This window comes from Tasmannia lanceolata, unplaced genomic scaffold (assembly GCF_043159265.1).
Source record: "Tasmannia lanceolata isolate RefF3 unplaced genomic scaffold, GAP_Taslan_0.1 ptg000015l, whole genome shotgun sequence".
NCBI classification, from domain to species: domain Eukaryota; kingdom Viridiplantae; phylum Streptophyta; class Magnoliopsida; order Canellales; family Winteraceae; genus Tasmannia; species Tasmannia lanceolata.
The window spans coordinates 46,749,356-46,769,676 of NW_027518692.1; the positions used below are offsets into that span (position 1 = coordinate 46,749,356).

Sequence of the window (20,321 nt, forward strand, 5' to 3'; positions counted from 1 at the left end):
GGTCTGTGCTTGCTAGAGATTCAGCATAATTCCAATCAGGCCATCTGCTATAGAAGCCCTACTATATCATCAGTCCCTCTTAAATTTCACAAGAAAACCACCTTGAGAACAATCATTCAAAAAAAAAAAAAAAAAACCCTCTAGAGAACATGGTCAATTTAGAACACTGCTCAGAACTGATGCTAAAGTCACGAATCCAATGTATCAAATACAGAAAGTACTAACGACATCAAATTCAGAGTATTCTATATAGCTGGTGGGTAGCATCATTTTTATCATCAAACTATGTATAAACTATACAATCTCTCCTCAATTCATAGGATACTTGCAAAATTTCTCGTCTTTCATACAAAGAAACAATCTTTCATAAGCCAACGCCATCTTACGTGCTGTAAACATGGAGGAAGCATAGTCTCTGCAAGCCCTCCCTCTCCTTGCTAACCTCGCAGGCCCTTCTTTTACCACCACCTCCAAACCCTCCAACAACGACTCCACATTCGGCGAGAACATGTATCCGAACTCATCATCTACTACTATGCTCCCTTTAATACTGGGGAACCTAGTTGCCAAAATTGGCTTCCCACACTGCATAGCTTCCATAAGTGTAAGATCAAGCCCTTGAGGCCTTAGAGTAGGGTTCACAAAAATATCAAGTGAATTGTAAAATGCCCTTAGTTTATTTGGAGGAAGCGCGCCTAAGGCAACAACCCTAGGCCCAAGCTCTCTATATCGGTTCTCCCACGGTCCGGCCCCGGCGACTATCAAATAAACACCAGGGTGTTGAGATAGAAGCTTAGAGAAGGCTTCATGAAGCAATGGATGGCCCTTATCTTTAACTAATCTTCCAGACACCCCCATCACTAGAGTGGCATTTTTGGGCACACCACATTCAGCCCTGAACTCCTGACCAAGTCTGACATCAGGTCCAAATTCGGCATCATCGACGCCGTTGAGGATTACATGGACCCTACTTTTGGGGATTTGATAGACATCCCTTAGCATCTCTCCACTACTATCACTAATAGCAACATGATGTGCATAGCTCTTAAAGAACCTAATTTCATTTAAAACCTTAGGGAGCACCATGGTCAAGCTCTGGTTAAAAGAAGGTGACATGGGTTCGGTAGGTTTACGGGCCAAGTCTTGGTAGATGCTGGATTCGAGGCTCTCGAGGGCGATCCCGTGCCAGGAAACAGCTAGGTTGGGGAGATCGCGTGCTAGCCAATGAGGAAGTGCCACGCTTTCTGAGTGCACCACGTCGAAGGGTTCACGTTGGTTCTCCCTCTGAAAGTCCTCCCTATTGGAAATAAAGACTAAACTTTAGAAGAGAAAACAAGCTTTCTTAAAACAAAAGTGAAATATCAAAATGTCATAATAAATCAGATCAGATCTAGGAAGATCAGACCGTTGGATCATTTGGATGGTAGATCAGACAATTTAGTGGTTATTTTATAGTTATTTTAGTTGTGTATTTTGAATTTTAAATCCAGGTAACTTTATGTAGCTATGCACATCATCTCTGGTCCATTGCCAGAGAAGGAAATCGAACTGGTTTTGTATTTTGAATTTTAAATACAAGTAATTTTAGGTAGTTATGCACATTTTTTCTTCTCTTACCCATAGCCAAAGAAGGAAATTGAAATGGTAGTAAAATAACTATAAAATACACTAAGTTGTCTAATCTACCATCCTTATGATCCAACAGTCAGATCTTTATATTCTAACACAAAATACCACGAAGACTTCTTAGAAAACGAAACAAATATATGGATAATTTTGTAGATCCTTTTTCAAAAAAATCAAATCAGTTATAACTTATAACAATATACCATGCAATATTATAGCGCCATTGGCCTGGCAAGCCGCCGTGGAAGTGGACTTGTGGGGAAGTGGTTGAAGTTCCCGGTGGGTGGTCAAGCTCTCGAGACACGGCGGTGCTGATTTCCGTGGGAGGAGAGGTGTAGACGTGTACTTGGTGACCACGGTGTGCTAGGGCGGTGTGTAGAGTGAGCGCGTGTCGTTCCATGCCACCTGGGGTCGCACCAATTGGCCATTTTCTAGTGAAGACGGCGAGTTTGAGGGGGGTCCGTGGGGGTTGGCTTTCAACAAAGGCGAGACGGTTCCAAGCGAATTGTGCGGTTCGTAGGTCGCCGGACCATGGTCTAGTGGTGGTGGTTTTGGTGGTGCAAGTGGTGGAAGGAGAGTGGTGGAGGAGGAGAATAAGTGGAATTGAGAGGATTAGAACGAAGAGGAGGGTGGTTTGGAGATTGTTTGGGTGGGGGAGAATGGGTTTTCTTGGTTTGGTGTTTGTAGCCATTAGTTTGGACTTTTGAGGGTTGGAATACATGGGTGTGGATGTGTATTTGTGTGATGATTTTTAGTTGAGTTGGGCAAAGTTTGGCAGAAATGGAGGAAGAAAAAGAAGAGAATATGAAAAGTGGACACGATTTGAAGCAAGTGATAAAGGTGGGGCTTTGAGTGTTATGTGGGTGCGCTTCTCACGGCTTCACGATGTTTGTGTAGTAGCTTGTTTTTGGCTTTTATGGGTGCTGCTTTACTACACGCGTATTTGAATATTATCAAAGTGGTTTCAAAAAGTATGCAAGTGAATTGGCTTTGACCTTCTTATATATGAATGAACGTGCATTGGAGGGAAGAAATATGGTAAAGAAGGATGGCTAGGGAAGACTTAAGGGGGAAAAAGTAAAACTTTGAAAATTGGGATCTATTTCTATTTTTTTTTAAAAACCCTGAGTTGATGCTCGCCCGAGTTGACTAACTTTTGCCTTGTCCAAGCCCTTGTCCGAGTCTAAGATTTGCCTTGTTAAGTTGATCAAAACTCCTTTTAACTCTTAGGCCCTGTTTGTTTGTTTTGGATTTTGAGAATCCCGAGTCCAGAACTGATTATTGGACTTAATTTTACTCTTAAATTTGCCTATCAATTGTGAGCTCAAATTTACTTTTAATTTTGAGTCCAATAATCAGTTTTGGACTCACAATCGGTTCTCAGAATCCAAAACAAACGGGGCGGTACGTTTGGATTGTCATCAATAATTGGAGTCGACATCCTCATTCCAATTCTGCTAGAATCAGGACAACACCTCTTGGATGGGAAATATCTACAAGGCTAGAGAAAATAATATCAAATCGATTCATAGTATAAGCTAAACTAGAAAATCTGAACAAATTTAAAGCAAAATTCTCACTATTACATTCTAACCCAAATACTCACTATGCTAGATTGAACACAAACTTCAATAATGGACGACGCAAATCACGCTCCCTCGAGACCTCCACGAGGAGCAAAATATGAAAATTGATACATAGAAACTTTGCACATACGAAGTTCATACGTACGAATGTTTGCACCTACGAAGTTTCTACGTGCAAAGTTCGTACATACGTTCGTACAAAGTAAATTTGCCATCTATTTCGTCTCGGTTTCAATCAGGCCCTTATTCTTTTCATTTATTTGAACCAAATGTCGGGATCAGTTAGAATCGGAGTAGGCTGCCAATTTCAATTCTTGATTCTAACAATCCAAACACACCCTTACGCCCTGTTGGTTTTGTTGAACTCATATTTTATGTTTAACATTAATTCCAATAATCAGTTTTGGACTCACAATCGATTCTCAAAATCTAAAACAAACTAAGCCTCAGAGCAAATGAAAAATTGACTGTGTCAATCATTGATTAGCCTGAGGCGATCCCTTTTTTCTTCACCATAATAACTAATAGGACAGGAGACGTCATGGGTGTGAATGCGATGCTAGCATTCACTTGAAAATTAAGATATTTTAGGAAGAAGAAAAGAAAAAGGGTTTCAAATACTTCAAAAGCAAGAGATTGACTGTTAAATGGAGAATACCAGGATGCCGATGTTCGTACTGGCGTAGAACTTGTCTCATGATGATAAAATTTAGATTAAATAAAAAGAATTGCCTACAAAGTCCAATGAAAACATAGATAAAGAAGGGGAAAAAATGGCACTTCTGCAAGGTGATTGGGTCCATCATCACGTGTCTGCACGAGAATTGTGGGTCCATTATCACGTGTCTGCACGAGAATTGTGGGTCCATTATCACGTGCCTTTTTTTTTGCTGTGTAAGTAAACTTAGTTATAATAAGGTTTGGGAATTGACTTTTTCATTATATAGTTAACAATAAGTTTGATAATTGACCTTTTTTGTCAGAGTAAACATGGTTATAGGGTTGGATTATGGTGATTCTAATTCATTTTTTAGCAAAAGACCCTACCCAAATAACACCCCTACTTGTTTATCAAATGAATGCTTTGGATCATCCAAACAGCGTGGGCCCACTGTGTTTTTTTAAAGGGAGGAGTAGATAAGCTTATCTAGGGGAGAGACTAGAGACACTTTCCTCTTATAATAAAGTCAATTATCAAACCTTATCTAAAAAATATCCCATAGTTTGTAAATATATGTGATCCAAATACCTCTCTAAGAGTCAAGAGTAATCTTGCTTATAACTGTTTGATGACCAATACTGTCTTCTTATTTTTACATAGTGAGAGATTGAAGAATACTTACTTTTTTAGAGGATGAGTAAAATACGGCTGAATATTACAAGTAGACGTTAGTAGAACACTCTGAAACCAAGTGAATGAATGCTTAAAGAGAAACCAACATGCACATGTTCATATGGGCTGATAGAAAACTTTCGTTGTAAGATTTTTTCTATACAGAGCCGAGGATAACAGATGGAAATCCCAAAGCAGAGTAGAAAATGTGACATCTATATTGACAGCGTTTACCTAAGTATATCTTGTTTTTGCAAGCTCTTTGGTAATCTTTAGAAATACTTCCGTCGAATGTCGTTGCCCTTTTACAGTTATTCACCATGGAACCCATCTTAGATTTCTTCATGGCGATCGAGACCAATCATCTGGTTGAACCAATGCAAGACTTCATCGTGCTCACGGGTCCCACGCAGAATAGATCATTCTAGCCCTTCGATTTTTAATAAAGTGAGGAGTGCCCTCATCAAATTACAGTAGTGCTGATAACATTTCCCTATCAGAAAACCAGATGTTGTGTTACGTGTAGGTTTCAACGTTATTCACTTGGGATAGGATCACAATCCGTTTGGAACCCCTCATCTGTTGGATTCTTTTTGCGGTGCTTTCCGGATCTTAATGAATAACGTCTCCGTTTGGTTGCTCAGTTTTTTTTTTTTCCTAGGATTTATGTGGGAGAATATTTAGTGGTCACATCAGCAAAATCTTGTCTTGAAAATGGTGGTCTCTCTTTCTCTCTCTACCCTCTCTCTCCACTCATCATAATATCTTTCTCTAATTAATGCTCGTCCCTTCTTTTGTCTCCTACCTTTACCCACATAAATCCCAGAAGAAAAAAAAAACAAACCCGGCAACCAAACGGAGTCCGGGTTTTATCCATCAGGCGAAACTATCATTCCCCTCTGTGAAATTGCATATTTGAAGAAGAGCAACCAAGAAGGCACAAGAGTTAAGATGAGATATTTCTGGAATTTAAATGATTGTTGCCGAACAATCCAATCACAAATTTGGAGATTATCATTTGAAGTTTTTAAAAATTATAGTTTTATATCCTTATGTGTCCTCGGGAAAAGCACATAACTCACACAGTCCATGTTCATCACTCTCCGCTGGCATATAGACGGGTCCATTCCTTTGCTGCACCATCCAAAATTGGTGTCACATGGTGAAAAATAAATGGAAATGATACCCGCACAACCATGTTTTCATATTTGCACTAATTCATCTTGTCTTTTATTACTTAAAGAGCTGTGAAAGGGTATTTCAGTTCCCAAAAAGCTCTCACGAGCCAATTAAAAGAGAAAAGACAAAGCTGCTTGTACAATTATTAAAAAATGGTTGTGCTGATATCATTAACCAGTCTAAAAGCACAGAATGGCAAAGCAAAATAGTATGAACATAGAAATTGCAATAAATAAAATCATTTCTGTTACCTGTTTCGACTGCTTCAGCTTCATTAGCCTTCCAATGCTTCGCAATGTTGTCCGAAAGAGGGTCATCGGGGTTTGGAGCACTCAGAAGTGCTTGTATGCTAAGCCAAGATACAGAGTAATTACAGTAATATCAGCTTGATTTTCCATTGACAACGATATAATTAAATTAGTTGCCTTATAAACAACTACCAAAACATACCATTCCCAAAAAAAAAACCACGAAAACATCCTGTCTAAGTCTCAGCAAGGTGATTAGAAAGCCTGAACGGGTCTCTTCAAAACAGAGTTTTACTTGCCTTTCTCTTTTAAGTGTAGTTAATGAAATTAAGAAAACCAGTTATCTTTCTCTATCCCTTTTAAATCGAGGACGGTTTACCATAATTTTTCAGAGAAACAGGTTACTGTATGGGCACTTTATTGCTTTTTTTTTTTTTTTTTGGAATTGTGGGCACATTATTGTTTAGCTTATATAATTTTATTGCCCGTTTAAAAAGGATGAAGGTGGCCAGTCATATCACCTCAGCAATACTGTCCGGATCTGGAGAGCTGGGCTCCATTTGTCCTTCAGAATATCAAGGCATATTCTTCCAAGCTGCCCACATCAAACCTTTTTCCTTTAGAGGCAAAAAAGGACATTACCTTGAAAACAAAATTGGAAAAGGGGGAAAAAACTACTTACCTTGTCAATGTTAGGATGGTATATTTTGGTGAGAAAGCGAACCTATTTATAATCAAAATAGAATCAACAGATATCAAAATATATCATAAAAAAACATAACTAAAGCCGGATAAAGTAAATTGTTCGGAATTGGAGGAATAGAATGAAGGAACTAAAAGGGGGTTTAGTAAGTGAAAAAAAAAAAAACTAGCTCATGGAGCTACCCAAAGGAAAAAGGATCCCAAAATTTGGAGATGAATAACAGTAAACCAGATGCCATTAAAAAAAACAGTTAACCAGGAGATGAGTAGCTCCATGATGACAGACACCAACCAATACAAGGTGAAAGTTCCTCAACAAAGGAAGTAGACATGAAATGAGTATCACCCATATGCGTGAGCTCCCAATGAGTAAATCAAGTAGTTTAACAGCGAACAGATGGATGTTCAAACTAAAACTATCTTCTTCTTTTTCTCTACTTTTCATTCAGGAAATAGCACTCCACCGAGGGGTATTGCAACAGGTCTGCAGATAATAGGCTTGATCTGCTCAGAAAAAGTAGAGGTGATTCTCTATTGCCACGGCCCTCTCTTGGTGTCATTCAAAAAATTCTACAAACACATTGCCAATGCAATCTTAAAATTGGAGTGGCCAAGGGTCCAAATTTGGAAATGATAGCCCTGAGTTACAAAATTTGTAAGCTTGAATTCTTAGACAATGTTATGGTACCACGAGATGAAATTGGTCAAGGTGGTTGATGGGTCACTCTCTTCCATGGCTAGAAAGGGAGATGTTTCTATTCTTCCCAACCTATCCCTTTCATCTGTATTACATGTTCCCAATCTTAACACCAACTTCCTATACATCAGTTGCATTATGAGGTCCTCAAATTATGGTTTAAAATTCAGGACTTGCATTTGAGGACTATTGGGAGTGGACATGAATCCAACGGCATGTACCTTCTCGAGACGTCCCAAGTTCAGATGGAGGCCCATCAGTCCGCTGTACTACTGGTAGTTCTAGTAGTAAAAATAAAGACCAGCTGATGTATTGGCACTTTAGATTAGGACATTTGTCATTTTAGTCACTAAGAAGGTAGTTTCTGTGGTTATTTGCTTCTAGTTAATAAAATTTCAGAGTGAAATTTGTGAATTTGCCAAAAAAATTGCCGAGTTGCTCATAACTTAAACAATGGTACCAGCCCCCATTACTTTGTTTCTATTGTAGATGATTGCACTCAAAGTACTTAAGTCTACCTTGTGAAGTCTAAAGACGAAGTGTTTTCTATCTTTAAGAACATCCATAAGACGATATTACCCGAGAACATCCATAAGACGATATTGCCCAATTTGATGCAACTGTAAAAGTTCTTCGTCCCGATAACGAGAGAGAATATATTTATTTTGGTCAAGTCACTCGTGCATTTTTATTACGTAAGAATGTTCTAAAAGCCTTTCGGTCAAGATGCAATTCTTACACCTTCATTCCTCATTAATCATACGCCCTCACATGTTCTTTGTTTTGGATCTTCTGTAGAACTGCTTACTCCTGATTGTGCTCTATTTTCTATTCCAAGGTATTCGGGTGTGTTACTATGTTAAAAGGACTAAGCTTGATATGAAGCTCTCAAGTGTGTCTTCCTTGGGTACCCTGCTTCTCAAAAAGCGTATTAATGTTATCATCCTACTTTCAGGCATCATCTAGTGTCCATCGATGTTACTTTCTTGGAGTCTGTACCTTTCTTTGCTTCTTGTGGAGCCTTCTTTAAGAAGGAAGTGTCAGTGAAGAAAAGACAGATGGTGTACCACTAGTCTACAAGGCAAAGGTGAGACGACAAAATAGTTATAACTTAGAAGTCTATATGAGGATCAACTACAACCGGTAGAGGATCAACTACACCAAGATAATCCTATCTTGGATATAGGTATTGGCATATTGCCCTAGTTTCTCTTCTTGTTACTAGGCAAGTTCCTGATGTACTCCCAATTGTTTTTTCTTTTGATCGATAAAAGGGGTTAGGCAGACCCCAACCAGAGTACACGAGAAAAAGAGAAAATCAAGTTACAACCATGGTTTGAAATTTCGACCGAAATCCAAAATTTAATTTCGGACTGAAATTTCGGATTTCGGTCAACACCGACACCGAAATCCGAAATTCCTGAAATGTACAAAATTTTGGTGGAAATTTCGGTAATTTCGGTAATTTCGGCAAAACTATATTAATTTTTTATTCCTCTACAAAATTTCAGCAGAAATTTCGGCCCAAAAAACCGACATTTTGCCCGTCTTTACCAAATTTTGGTTTCGGCTAGGTCCGAAATCTATGCCGAAACCGAAATTTCAAACCATGGTTACAACCGAACATAAGAGGATCCGGAGGAGTCCTCTTTGATAAGATCGATCAAAGCTTGGGCGAGGAGGGCAGGTTGGATTATTTCTCCCCTTACGGGGCAATCCTTCTTGGAAAGGAAATCAGCTCCTCTATTCGCCTCCCTCTAAATGTGAGAGATAATCCATGATTTGAGTATGTCAAGATTTCGACGGATTTCATGGAGCATTTGCCTTCTCCTCCATGGACACTTGAAGGTTCCTTGGATTTCCGTCTTTCAGTGCCGGTCCGGGTAAACCGTAGATGATAGATTCCCTGTTGCTTTCGGCTTTCAGATAGGATACTTTTTCTCGTGCTCAGAAGTGAAGTTCGTTAGTAGAGCTTTAAGTTAGCTTTCGGCGTACAGTTCGGGAAGGAAATCGTTGTTCTTGTTACGGGACTCCTAGCGCCTTCGATTAGAGAAATGGTTGTACACAACAGCATATTGCTCACATTATTTCCTTCTTCTTTTTTTATAAAGATAACAATTATTATTAAGAACAAAAAGGATTACAAGTGCCCATTTGGGGTAAAGAAAACCCTCATAAAAGAGAACCCTAGAAGCCCCCGATTTGGCTAAATGACTCGTAAAATCAATGGCGCTTCTAGGAACAAAAGAACAGGATATAGTTCTATCCACACTCAAATCTCTAATATCATCAATAAACTTAGTTAGTCTCCATGGACCATCTCTAATCCTGTTTGTTCATAGCAAAGAGATGACTCGCTCTCTACTTCTAGTCTCCATCCATCTGACTAACGAAAATGCACAAACAGCGATGAATAGCACGTACCACAGCTTCAGATGAATCAGTATAACCAATTGGAGCAGAGAAAGAGTACATGATATCGCCTGCGGAGTTTCTAAAAATGCCTCCAAGCCCTGACATGCCTGGGTTGCCATGGGAGCAACCGTCAACCGAGTTTAAAGATGTTCCTAGGAGGGGGTTTCCACCTAGCTTCTACTTTTGCTTTCGGAGTAAAAAATGAATCCCAATTCCTAATGATGTTTTCCAATGAATAATCCATGAAAAATACACGTTGAAATGAATCCCAATTCCTAATGATGTTGTCCAATGAATAAATAACCCATGAAAAATAGATGTTGAAAAGCAAAAGATGATGCTGTGAATCCAATTTTCCATACAATCCAACTCAAGGTAGAAATTTTACCCTAAAAAATCCGAGAATTTCTTTCGATCCAAATGCTCCATAAAACTACAAAAGGTGTGAGTTGTGAGAGTATCAGACCAAGAGAGCCCAACCTGTTACACTCCAGCTACAAATCATATCTTGGATCGAGTTAGGATCAGCCGAGTGTTTCCACTTTGTTTCCTTTTTTTAATGAACACACTTTGTTTCCTATTCTTCGTTATCCATGTCTTATCGTTCTTTTGTAGCTTCTATTTCCTATGTAGCACCACTTTCTACTATTTCAAGTGCTTATTTCTCAACCTAAGCAGAGAAATGCAATGTGCGAGGAGATGAAAGCTCTTCACAAGAATGGAACTTGAGAATTGGTTAATCTTCTTGGGAGAATGCTTTTTGGGAGAATACAATCAGTTGGATGTAAGTGGGCGTACACTGAACACAAGCCAAATGCACATGCATCAGTGTGCAGTGTGCAGGTATAAGGCTCAACTTATATCCAAGGGCTATACACAAGTATATGGAATTAATTATCTGGAAAAGTTTGCCCCAATTGCAAAGTTGAACTCCATACAAGTTCTATCATCTATCTTGGCCCCACTACTAGTTGGATGTGAAAAATTCCTTCATAGTGATCTAGAGATGTACGTGGGAGAACCCTTAAGTCTCCAATTCCATAACGGCAGAGGAAAGGTGTGTAAGGGTCTTATATGGTATTAAACAGCCACCCAAGGCATGGTTTGACCTCTTTACTCATGTTGGAAAGAGGAACAACTATGGACAGGGTCAAGCTGATCAGACATTGTTTGTTAAGCATTCCCAAGGGGGAATAGTAGCACTTCTTGTTTATTTCGATGACACTGCAGTGGCTGGGGATGATGAGGAGATTCAAAAACTTGGATTATCTGGGAAAAGATTGAAATCAAAGAATCTAGGTGAGTTGATGTACTTCCTTGGGTATAGGTTGCCCACTCAAAAAAGGATATCTAGTTATCTACATTTCTCAGCAGAACTACATTCCAGAAATTCTGGAGACAGCTAACACTCTGATTGAAGAGAAGGCGGGTGGAGAGAAGTAAAGGCTAAGAAGATAAAAGAAAAGGAAAAAGATAAAAAAGATACAAATTAGGGGTTTAGTAGGTCATGCTTTACAATTTTAGGCAACACCTTAGTTGTAAATTTCGTTGCATTTCGTTTTGGCCACCGAAATGAAATTCCAGAAAAATTCTGGTCATTTCAGTAAATTTCGTTTGAAACTTTTCAGTCCAAGAAAAGAAATAGTAAAAAGTTTTTAGTGGTCTTGTAGTTGTAGTTGTTCTAAAATAGACTTAGATTAAAGATTATAGAAGTTGAAGAAGAGTGTAGCAGACTTAGTAGAAGAGTTTAAGTGAAAGTGTCAGAGAAGGTATGAAAGATGTATGTGAAGGTGGAGGAGAAGTTGGTGGGGAAAGGGGTATTTGTAGAGGTTTAATGGCTTGTGTAAGTAAAAATGATGAAAATACCCTTCCCAACAGCTATAAAACGGCCATATTTTGGGTCTAAAACGGTAAAAACACAAAAGTAGCAGTTGCAGGGGCATTTCGGTAATTTCTGGGCACTGAAAAGCCAAAACTAGCCGTTATGATGGATTTCCAACGAAATTACGGATTTCGTCCGATTTCAGACAAGATTTCCGGAATGGACCGAAATCCGGAAGGAAACAAAATTTTTGTCGTTTCATTCCGGTTTTCGGCCAAAACCGAAACGTTTCATCCATTTTGGACAAAACGAAACGGAATTTATAACAAAGGGCAACACACACATGTAAATAAAACGGGAAATGATAAATTTGCCCCTTTTCATCACTAGGGACACCCAGCAGGAGTGTATAGATGACTTCAGAGGGGCTGATGTACTTCACGTCAGAAGGATTCAACGGATTTGATTGCCACGTACACTGCAGTTGGGTGTCCCATGTGATGAAAGGGGCGCATTTATCATTTCCCAATAGAACACAATGATTATAAATTTTTTAATTTTTTTTTTCATTTCTTTCTGGAGGTGAGAACCAAACAACTAAGCCTAATGGACCCGGCTTAAGGGAGGGATTGCAGTCCCCAACCTTCACTCAATTTTAAAATCCTCTGTAAATTCAACTAAATTCTGCAATTCTAGGGGTGCATCACCATCTATACTTCTGCAATTACATGAAGAATGGGCAATACTTTCTAATTCAAATAATGGAGGCATTCTACAAGTGTTTCAGTTAATGGTGGTTATTTCTCTCCCCCATCACTTTGAAAAGTTTTTTCCATGCATACTCTTTCACTCGAAATATCAGCTTAAATATTCTCCAAGGGTTGAAATAATGAACCATAAAGTGCAGCAATTGAAGCCAGCACTGCATCAGAATAGGAACAGTAGAAGGAAGGAATTCCATGTTTCTAATAGTGGTGTCTAATATATTACAGTTCAGAAAAGACATGGAGGCCAATGGGCGTCATGTCCATTGCAATAAAGAAGTCTCCATAAATAAGATGCAGCATACAGCGAAAAAAACCATGCCAGACAATATATAAGGGATGTAAGGGTCGCACAAAAATGCTTCCCCCTATGCACAAAAGAAGCCATGTGATTATATGATCTAAAAGTTTGAAAAGCTATTATGCATACATAACAACAAGATCATGGCGTACCTATGAATGGGAGATAGCGATCACATAACTTTTTTTTTATAATGAAGTACATCCTCCGGTAAGCATTGAAGACTCAAGAGAAGAACCAAGGCAAGAGAGAAAGAAAGGTTATCAAAGGCTACACAAAGAAAAGGAAACCCACGTCTCCCAAAATTTGAGCCTACTCCCAAAAGTAAACTGTCTAAAATGAAAACTAATTGGAAACAGAAACATCAAACATCAAATAGATTATGTTTTATATTTGATGAAATAAAAAGGCAGAGATGATTGGCAGCTTTTCATCTCAATGCATTCACATTGAACAGAAATATGAACCATGTATTTCTAAAAGGCAAGGACCTGCTAGGTTCGCATGTTTTTCAGGAAGAACACACATACTACGGCCTCATACATAAACTTGATAAAAACTACTCTGAGGTGTTTTCATCCCATTCTTAAATAAGGGGCAGAAATTGCGCATGAAGCAATGGTGCAACTTCCCAGACAAAGTACTACTTCAGACATATCCATTTGAAATCACAATAATTGAATTCAGAGACAAAACAAGCTCTAAGTAAGCGAATCAGAATAATGAAGAATTCAAAATAATATTTGAGCTTTTATATCTTTTTTTTTATTTATTTGATTATTGCTCCTTCCAAAAGAGAAACGAGCTGGTGAATCAGAGAAATTAATAAGAACAAAAAAAAAGTTGGATTTTATTATACACAACCTATATATCAATATGCATGGATCCTACCTTTCGTCAACCGTAACAAAAAAAAACAAATATGTCGGGAACTTTCCCTATATATGTATGTACCTTTGGGGCAGCCATTGGATATTCTTCAGGCAAAAATAATTCCAATTTGAAAACCCCTCCTATATAAAGAACAGAAACAAGAAAATATCACATTGTATCAGATATTGTGAAGAAAGCATATAAAGACAAAATGATTACACAAATCAACTCAATCCATTAAATTACATATTGGTCTTTAATACCAAATAAATTATTATGGAAGTAATATTTTCCACATACCAAATAACATATGAAAGGAAAATCATTAAAGATAAATACTTTTCCACTTAGCAAATAACTACGAAAAAAAGTAGAAAGAGAAGCCAAGCTATGTTGAATGGGTGCGGGTAGGAGTGTCAGCATCCGACACGCGTATGGAGTGTCGGATTGCACAAATCAACTCAATCCATTAAATTAAATAGTGGTTCTTAAACACGAAATATATTATTATGGATGTAAAATTTCCCACATATCAAATATCATATGCAATGAATGTCATTAAAGAAATATGTTTCCAGAAAAAAAGTAGAAAGAGAACCATCAAGCTATGTTGCCTGGGTACAGATAGGAGTGTCGGAATCCGACACGGGTACAGTGTCGGATTTGGCAAACCTAAAAAATGATTTGCGGGTTCGCCAACATATCTCAATGAATTCTAAAGCTTTGATTCTTTTACATAATAATATATGGTTATAACAGGTAGTATATTGAAAATTTTGACATGTAAAATTCAAAACATGTGGAAATTGTAAATTTGAGATAGTAGTATAACAAAAGGGAAATGATTTTAGCACTCCACTCATTTGATATGTCGCGAAAGCTTCTTGTCGTTTTGTTTTTAATTGGCATTGTTAGAGCTTTTGGGGAACTGTAAATAACCTTTTGACAGCCCTTTAAATACTAAAAGACAAGAAGCTTCCGCCATATATCAAAAGAGTGGAGTGCTAAAATTATATCCCTAACAAAAATAGATAAAAGATATCTAGAAGTGTGTTACAACGAATCTTGAAGTATTGGAATCCGACACAGGTACTTCTTCCATTTAGAAGAATCCACGTAACATAGCCATAAAGGGTCACCTCACATCAACCATGACAAAATTCTTTGTGATAAAATGGCTAACTAGGAAAAGCATTTAGCAGCAATCTTATTTAATGAACATCGAAAGACATTTTTCTTTTGTATGATTTTTTTCAGATAAATAACAAGAGGAAATGATTGATCGTATGAAATCTTTTTAGACGAACAACAGGATGAAATGTAAATTCATGACTAATCAGTAGCTAAAGCAAGTGTACCAAGAGTACTCCCACCAATTTTGCCTTTAGAAAGATTGACAACAAGACCAAAATGAACCATATAAAAGGGCTGACAATGAAATGACCAAGCCTTCTTTTATTAGAAGCTTTAATCGAGAGAGCTAAAAATACAAAACTTATCCATATTGGCCGTTGAACATCTGGATCACATCGATACATTTTTGAAAAGCATCCAGCATAAAGAATAATGACGCTAAATGTGCCTCACTGCAGAGAGCTCCATATGCCAGTGAAAACATCCCAAAATTACTGAAATCCAAGACCCGAACAAATCTGGTAAACACGCAATACACAAGGCCATAAATCCACCCTTTAGGGAACATAGCCAATCTTAAGAAACCCTAAAAAACCCATTTAACATTTATGCTACTAGCCAATAATACAATCTCGAGAAGAAAACAAAAATCAAGAACATTGCCCCAAGAAATTTTATAATATCACACAATCTCGGAAGAAATACACAAATCCTATATGAATACAAAGTCAAAGAACCAAAGGCGTTGAAGTAAAAATAAACTGACTACAACATATAGTCACAAATATTTACCACCAAAATTTCTCAGTAAGTGTATATCTCGGAAGATTTTAATTTTTTCAGTATCTTTCAGGTTTATATCAGAAAAAAGTCAAAAATATATATAATATTCAAAAATATATAAAAATGTATACCGTAAGAAAAATATAAAGTATAAAGGAAAAAAAAAGTTACATTAAAAAAAGAAAAATATAAAGTAAAAAATATCGTTAAATTATCAAGATTTTAAAAAAGGAAATGTTGCAATATTTTTTTAAAATCTCGAGATAATCTCGTTTTATCAAAAATGTCCGAATAAAATCGCAATATTTTGAAAAAGTCAGAGATATTAGTGACTATGATACAACAATCTGACTCCGAGAATGGTAGAACTCTTGCCAAAATTAGGGCGAAGATTAGCCCTACACCCTAAAAAGGGCGGCTCAGTGCACGAGGCTCCCGCTATTGCAAGGTCTGGGGAGGGCCAGATGTACCATTTGCCAATTTTATATGCTAAGATTTTCAGTGACGACGGGGGCAGGGTGGGGGTGTTTGAACAAACAATTTAACTACAGAGCTGATATTTGCATGATTCGGATGAGTAGTTATAAGGATTCCTACCTATTGGCCCAAACAAGTTCTTCTTGACCTTAACTGCCTCGGAAGGACTTCCTTACAATCTGTACCAACCAATAATTGTTGACGGGCCAGGAGGGAAGGAAAAGTGGAAAAACAATTATGCCCAAAGGGAATCTCACCCAAAGATCAAGGGAAAATAGAATTAAGATCTGATTTATCATCCTTATTATTTATTTATTTTTAAATAATAGATCAGCCTTATCTTATGGGAACCTACTAGACTATTCAGTAGAATAGAGACAAACCTTCAATTCGATGAGCCAAAAATACAATTGAGAATGCGAGGCGATGTTAAAGAAACTCTGTGGGTGCGTTTGGATTGCATGCGTTTGGATTGCAGGAATCAAGAATTGGAATCCGCATTCCATTCCAATCTTATTCCGATTCTCTCAGTAAACGGAATATAATGCTTGATTCTGGTGTTTGGGTAAAAACATGAAAATCAAACGGAAATGATCTTAACCGAAACGAAAGGAAAAAATGAGAAGACTTTCTGCCGTGGAAATGTGTCCATAAACGAGGAAGAATAGAGATGGTTTAAGATCCAGTCTCTGTGAAATCGGTTGAAATCTTTCCCTTTTAAGAGAAAAGTATTTGACTGGTGAGAGATTTTAGGTGAGAGATAAGGGACAGATTTTAGGTGAGAGAGAAAGAGAAAGACGCTGAAATGAACAGATACCACTTATTTTGGACGGTATCCATCTCCACTCTTATTCCCCGCAAAAATTATGTCGAGTGTTTCCTTTTATGCCACTAATGCCCAGCCAAACGCTAGAATCAGCCAAAAAGGAATGAAATACTGATTCCTGTTTCCAATTCCCGCAATCCAAACGCGTCGTATGAATGGTTTCAAATTCCAACAAAATCGACATTAAATGACCGAAATGTTTATGTTCCTTATGTGATTCATTCATGTTAGCCATTAGATTTATTTTTTTCCCATATTGCCCTATTGGACATGTATTATTTCATTTATTAGCATTTTATTTAGCATGGATGTGGGGGATGTTCACATAAACCTTGTGGCCCACTTTATTTGCTTATTGTCTATGGCCCATGATGTAGTTAAAAAACTAGAGGTATCTCGTGCCTAGCAACAGAGGCAAAATAGATAAAAGAAATAAGAAAAAGGGTTGTTTGATCACGATACAATACTTGATAATCTTTGAAGGGAATGATATTTACTTCGATCTCATCGAAGTTGAGTTTCTCGGAGCGAAATTGGAAAATACTCCCGCAGGGGCTAATCCTAGTAACCAAAAGTTCTCAAATAACTCAAAAGCCTAAAGGACAATTTTCATTAAAGAATTCAAAGAAGTTCCTTGTAATCTTTGATAATATCTATTTATAACAAAAACAAATCCTAAAATTTAACTTAAGACCTAAGTAATTAATGTCAATCATCCATCTAAAGTAACCTAAATAAAAGTTAAAAACTTGACTAAAATTACCCTCAAATAGAAATCCCACCATAGATATGTAATATGTCCGTAAATCGTCAACAACTTCCTCAGATCACATCCAAATCACGTGATCTTAGGCTCATTAGATAGGTTATCGAAAAACCTTTCTAATGATACCAAAATCAAGACAAATGAACAAGATTTGATACCTACAAAGTGGGCTGCCAATAACATGACAACAATAAAACGTGAAGAAAGGACTTGTTTCACGCTTTGTAGTCAATGACAAACCGAACGTTCTTGGTGCAAGCGAAAACCACCCAGAATGATGCAGGCGCATATTTTGGCAACTTGGAGCCAATGGATTTTGTCGCTAATACTTAACCTTATATTTAGCAACAAATTAGATCTGAGATTATGTGATATATTGTTAGGAATATTATATCATTAGTAGTTTCTATATTTTAGTAATTTAGAAAGTTTATTTTATTAGGAGCATTATTAGAGGGTTTTCTATTTTAGAGGTTTTGTGCTTATATTTAGAAAGCTGCTAGGATGAGGATTTATGCTTAATATAAAAGATGATTGGGACATGGTAAAACGCCCACACTCATAACCTGGCTACATCAAAGAACATGTGGTTTGTTACCTTCAAGGTACGAGCATTTCAGTAAAGCAAAGGAATTTTATTTGTGGAAAGCTAATAATTGTTACGAACCCGAATCGGTTCGTAACGTGATTGATCTTCTTAGAGGGAAGATCAGCCTCTTGATCCACTACGAGGGAAGGATCAATCCTCCTTTATGCAAAAAGACACAATTTCTAATACAATTTCTTCATTTATTTCAATTACAATAGCATGTGCTTATATAAAGCACTCAAAGATAAACATAGAAAGGTCTTATGATAAGAATAGAAATAAACATTAACCTAGTCTAAATTACCATCCTAATATTTCCTAACTATTAAATATATACCAGATCTAATTATTCTTTAAAATACTGAAGTAAATTATTCCACTCTAATGGGACCCAAGTAGGCACGTATCAATAATGAATATCTTGAACAGACACCCACACTATAAGGAACTCTGCAAATATATTACATCCAATAAATCATACATGAAAGAGTTTTTTTACCTTCGTATGGAGACTGTGCTGGTCCAAGAATCATAACATTAAAGTAACGCATGTTATCTTCTGAAGGAAATGCACTTATACCAGGAGCTGTACCCAAGGATCAGAAACCATAAGAAGAAGAAAAAACCCTAATTCTGTAAAAACAACCTCAAAGTTCGCAGAAAATTGTAAGCGATTTCACAAATGAAAAACAATTTCATGATCTTACTACCTCCGCGACCATTGCATAGTCGCAATTAGGAAAAAACCGAAGAACAAACAAAAAATAAAACGCAATCCAATAAAACAGCAAGATTAAAGGAAAAAGTTAACCTAGAATGAAGATAATTAAATTGAGTATACTGAAATTCCTAAAGATTCAAATCACATTAAAAAAATTAAAGACAGAAAGAAAATAAAAAGTAAGAGGAATACCTGGTTCACTCAAGAGCCGCTGAGTTTCCTATTCGATCACATAATCAGGAAATAAAGAATCAAAAGCAGAACAAGAAACCCTAACATCGGAAATCAAGGCGTACAGAAAACCAATGCCGTGCAGAGACAAACGAAAATTGGAGAAAAAAAAAGATAGAGGATTGAAAGATCCTCCTCTTGACTTGAAAAAGGGATCGAGAGGAAGAGATGAGAGATACCTTGATAATCCTGCGAGGTAGATTGCTGCTCGCCATCGAGAGAGTGAGATTGTAGAAAGAAGAAGATGAGTAAAACCCTCGTGAGATTCTAAAAACAATAGAATGGCGTTTTATTATAGAGTCTTGGGACTTTAAAGCTAACGTAAGATACTTGACATTATGAGGGGACCGGTTTTGCCACCCATAAATTTAGGTAGGGATTTCCAATTGGCTACTCATAGTTGGACTAATTCCTTTGTCTTTTATTAATTAACCAGCTATGACTTTTAGAAGCCAATTAAAAAAAATAAAGACAAGGTGAGTAAGTGTAATTATCAAAATTTAGTAGTGCCGATATCATCAGCCTTTCCAATTAGGTCAATAGGGCTGGCAATTAAACCCGCAAAAACAGCGATCTGGCCTGTCCCGCCCGACGCAGTTCCAATTAGGTCATAGGGCTGGCAATTAAACCAGTGAAAACAGGGATCCGGCCTGTCCCACCCCACGTCGGGCGGGGCTTTCCAATTAGTTCATAGGCTGGTAGTTAAACCCGCGAAAACGGGGATCTGACCTGCTCCGCCCCACGTGGTGTGGGGGATTAAAAAAATTTCCCAAAGTGAGCACAGGGTGGGGAACCTGTGAAGACGGGGATCCGGCCTCTCCCGCCGAGGATTAAAAAAATTCCCCGAAGTGGGGATTGGGGCAGGGCCAGCCCCGCCTCATCGCGCTTCGTAATCCTGTCTATAAAACTACATAAATATCCCTATGTATCTTTAATATTACGAAAATATCACTAAAAGTGTTATATTTTAGTTTGGAACGTTGGATTCTTATTTAATAAATGTTTGATTAGATAAACAAATTTAGAAATTGTTATTATAGAAGGGGAGGGAATGGGACGGGGAATATTTCCCGGAGTGTACGGGATGGGGCAGAGATTATATTTTCCCCGCAAGGCAGGGATGGGGATTTCCCGCCATCCCCAGAGCGGGGGATGGGGAATGAACATCCTGCCCTGCCCTGTTGCCACCCCTATTAGATCAGTTCGTATGTAATTTTACTTTGACAAAATTATATGACAGCCAGGGGT

General features: G+C 37.6%; 2 protein-coding genes across 2 annotated transcripts; both read right to left on the reverse strand.

Moving 5' to 3' along the window:
* Positions 1-177: 177 nt before the first annotated feature.
* Positions 178-2,404, reverse strand: LOC143845714 (uncharacterized). Its single transcript, XM_077354126.1, has 2 exons — positions 1,830-2,404; positions 178-1,297 (listed from the first exon to the last, which is right to left on the reverse strand). The coding sequence occupies exons 1-2, from the start codon at positions 2,345-2,347 to the stop codon at positions 310-312; spliced, it is 1,506 nt and encodes a 501-aa protein (XP_077210241.1). The 5' UTR covers positions 2,348-2,404; the 3' UTR covers positions 178-309.
* Positions 2,405-5,491: 3,087 nt separating this feature from the next.
* On the reverse strand, positions 5,492-19,406 carry LOC143891590 (ubiquitin-conjugating enzyme E2 36-like). The gene is made up of 8 exons (XM_077396092.1): positions 19,253-19,406; positions 19,035-19,062; positions 18,621-18,707; positions 13,628-13,686; positions 6,655-6,696; positions 6,494-6,567; positions 5,976-6,073; positions 5,492-5,679 (listed from the first exon to the last, which is right to left on the reverse strand). The coding sequence occupies exons 1-8, from the start codon at positions 19,286-19,288 to the stop codon at positions 5,642-5,644; spliced, it is 462 nt and encodes a 153-aa protein (XP_077252207.1). The 5' UTR covers positions 19,289-19,406; the 3' UTR covers positions 5,492-5,641.
* Positions 19,407-20,321: the final 915 nt, after the last annotated feature.

Excerpts from the sequence above, each read along its gene's own strand:
- LOC143845714 (XM_077354126.1), bottom strand. The coding sequence starts at position 2,347 with ATGTATTCCAACCCTCAAAAGTCCAAACTAATGGCTACAAACACCAAA. Across the intron at positions 1,298-1,829 it reads TGGCGCTATAATATTGCATG|GGAGGACTTTCAGAGGGAGA; the intron begins GTATATTGTTAT and ends TATTTCCAATAG.
- LOC143891590 (XM_077396092.1), bottom strand. The coding sequence starts at position 19,288 with ATGGCGAGCAGCAATCTACCTCGCAGGATTATCAAG. Across the intron at positions 6,697-13,627 it reads ATCCAATGGCTGCCCCAAAG|GTTCGCTTTCTCACCAAAAT; the intron begins GTACATACATAT and ends GATTATAAATAG. Across the intron at positions 6,074-6,493 it reads ATCCGGACAGTATTGCTGAG|CATACAAGCACTTCTGAGTG; the intron begins GTGATATGACTG and ends ATCTTGGCTTAG.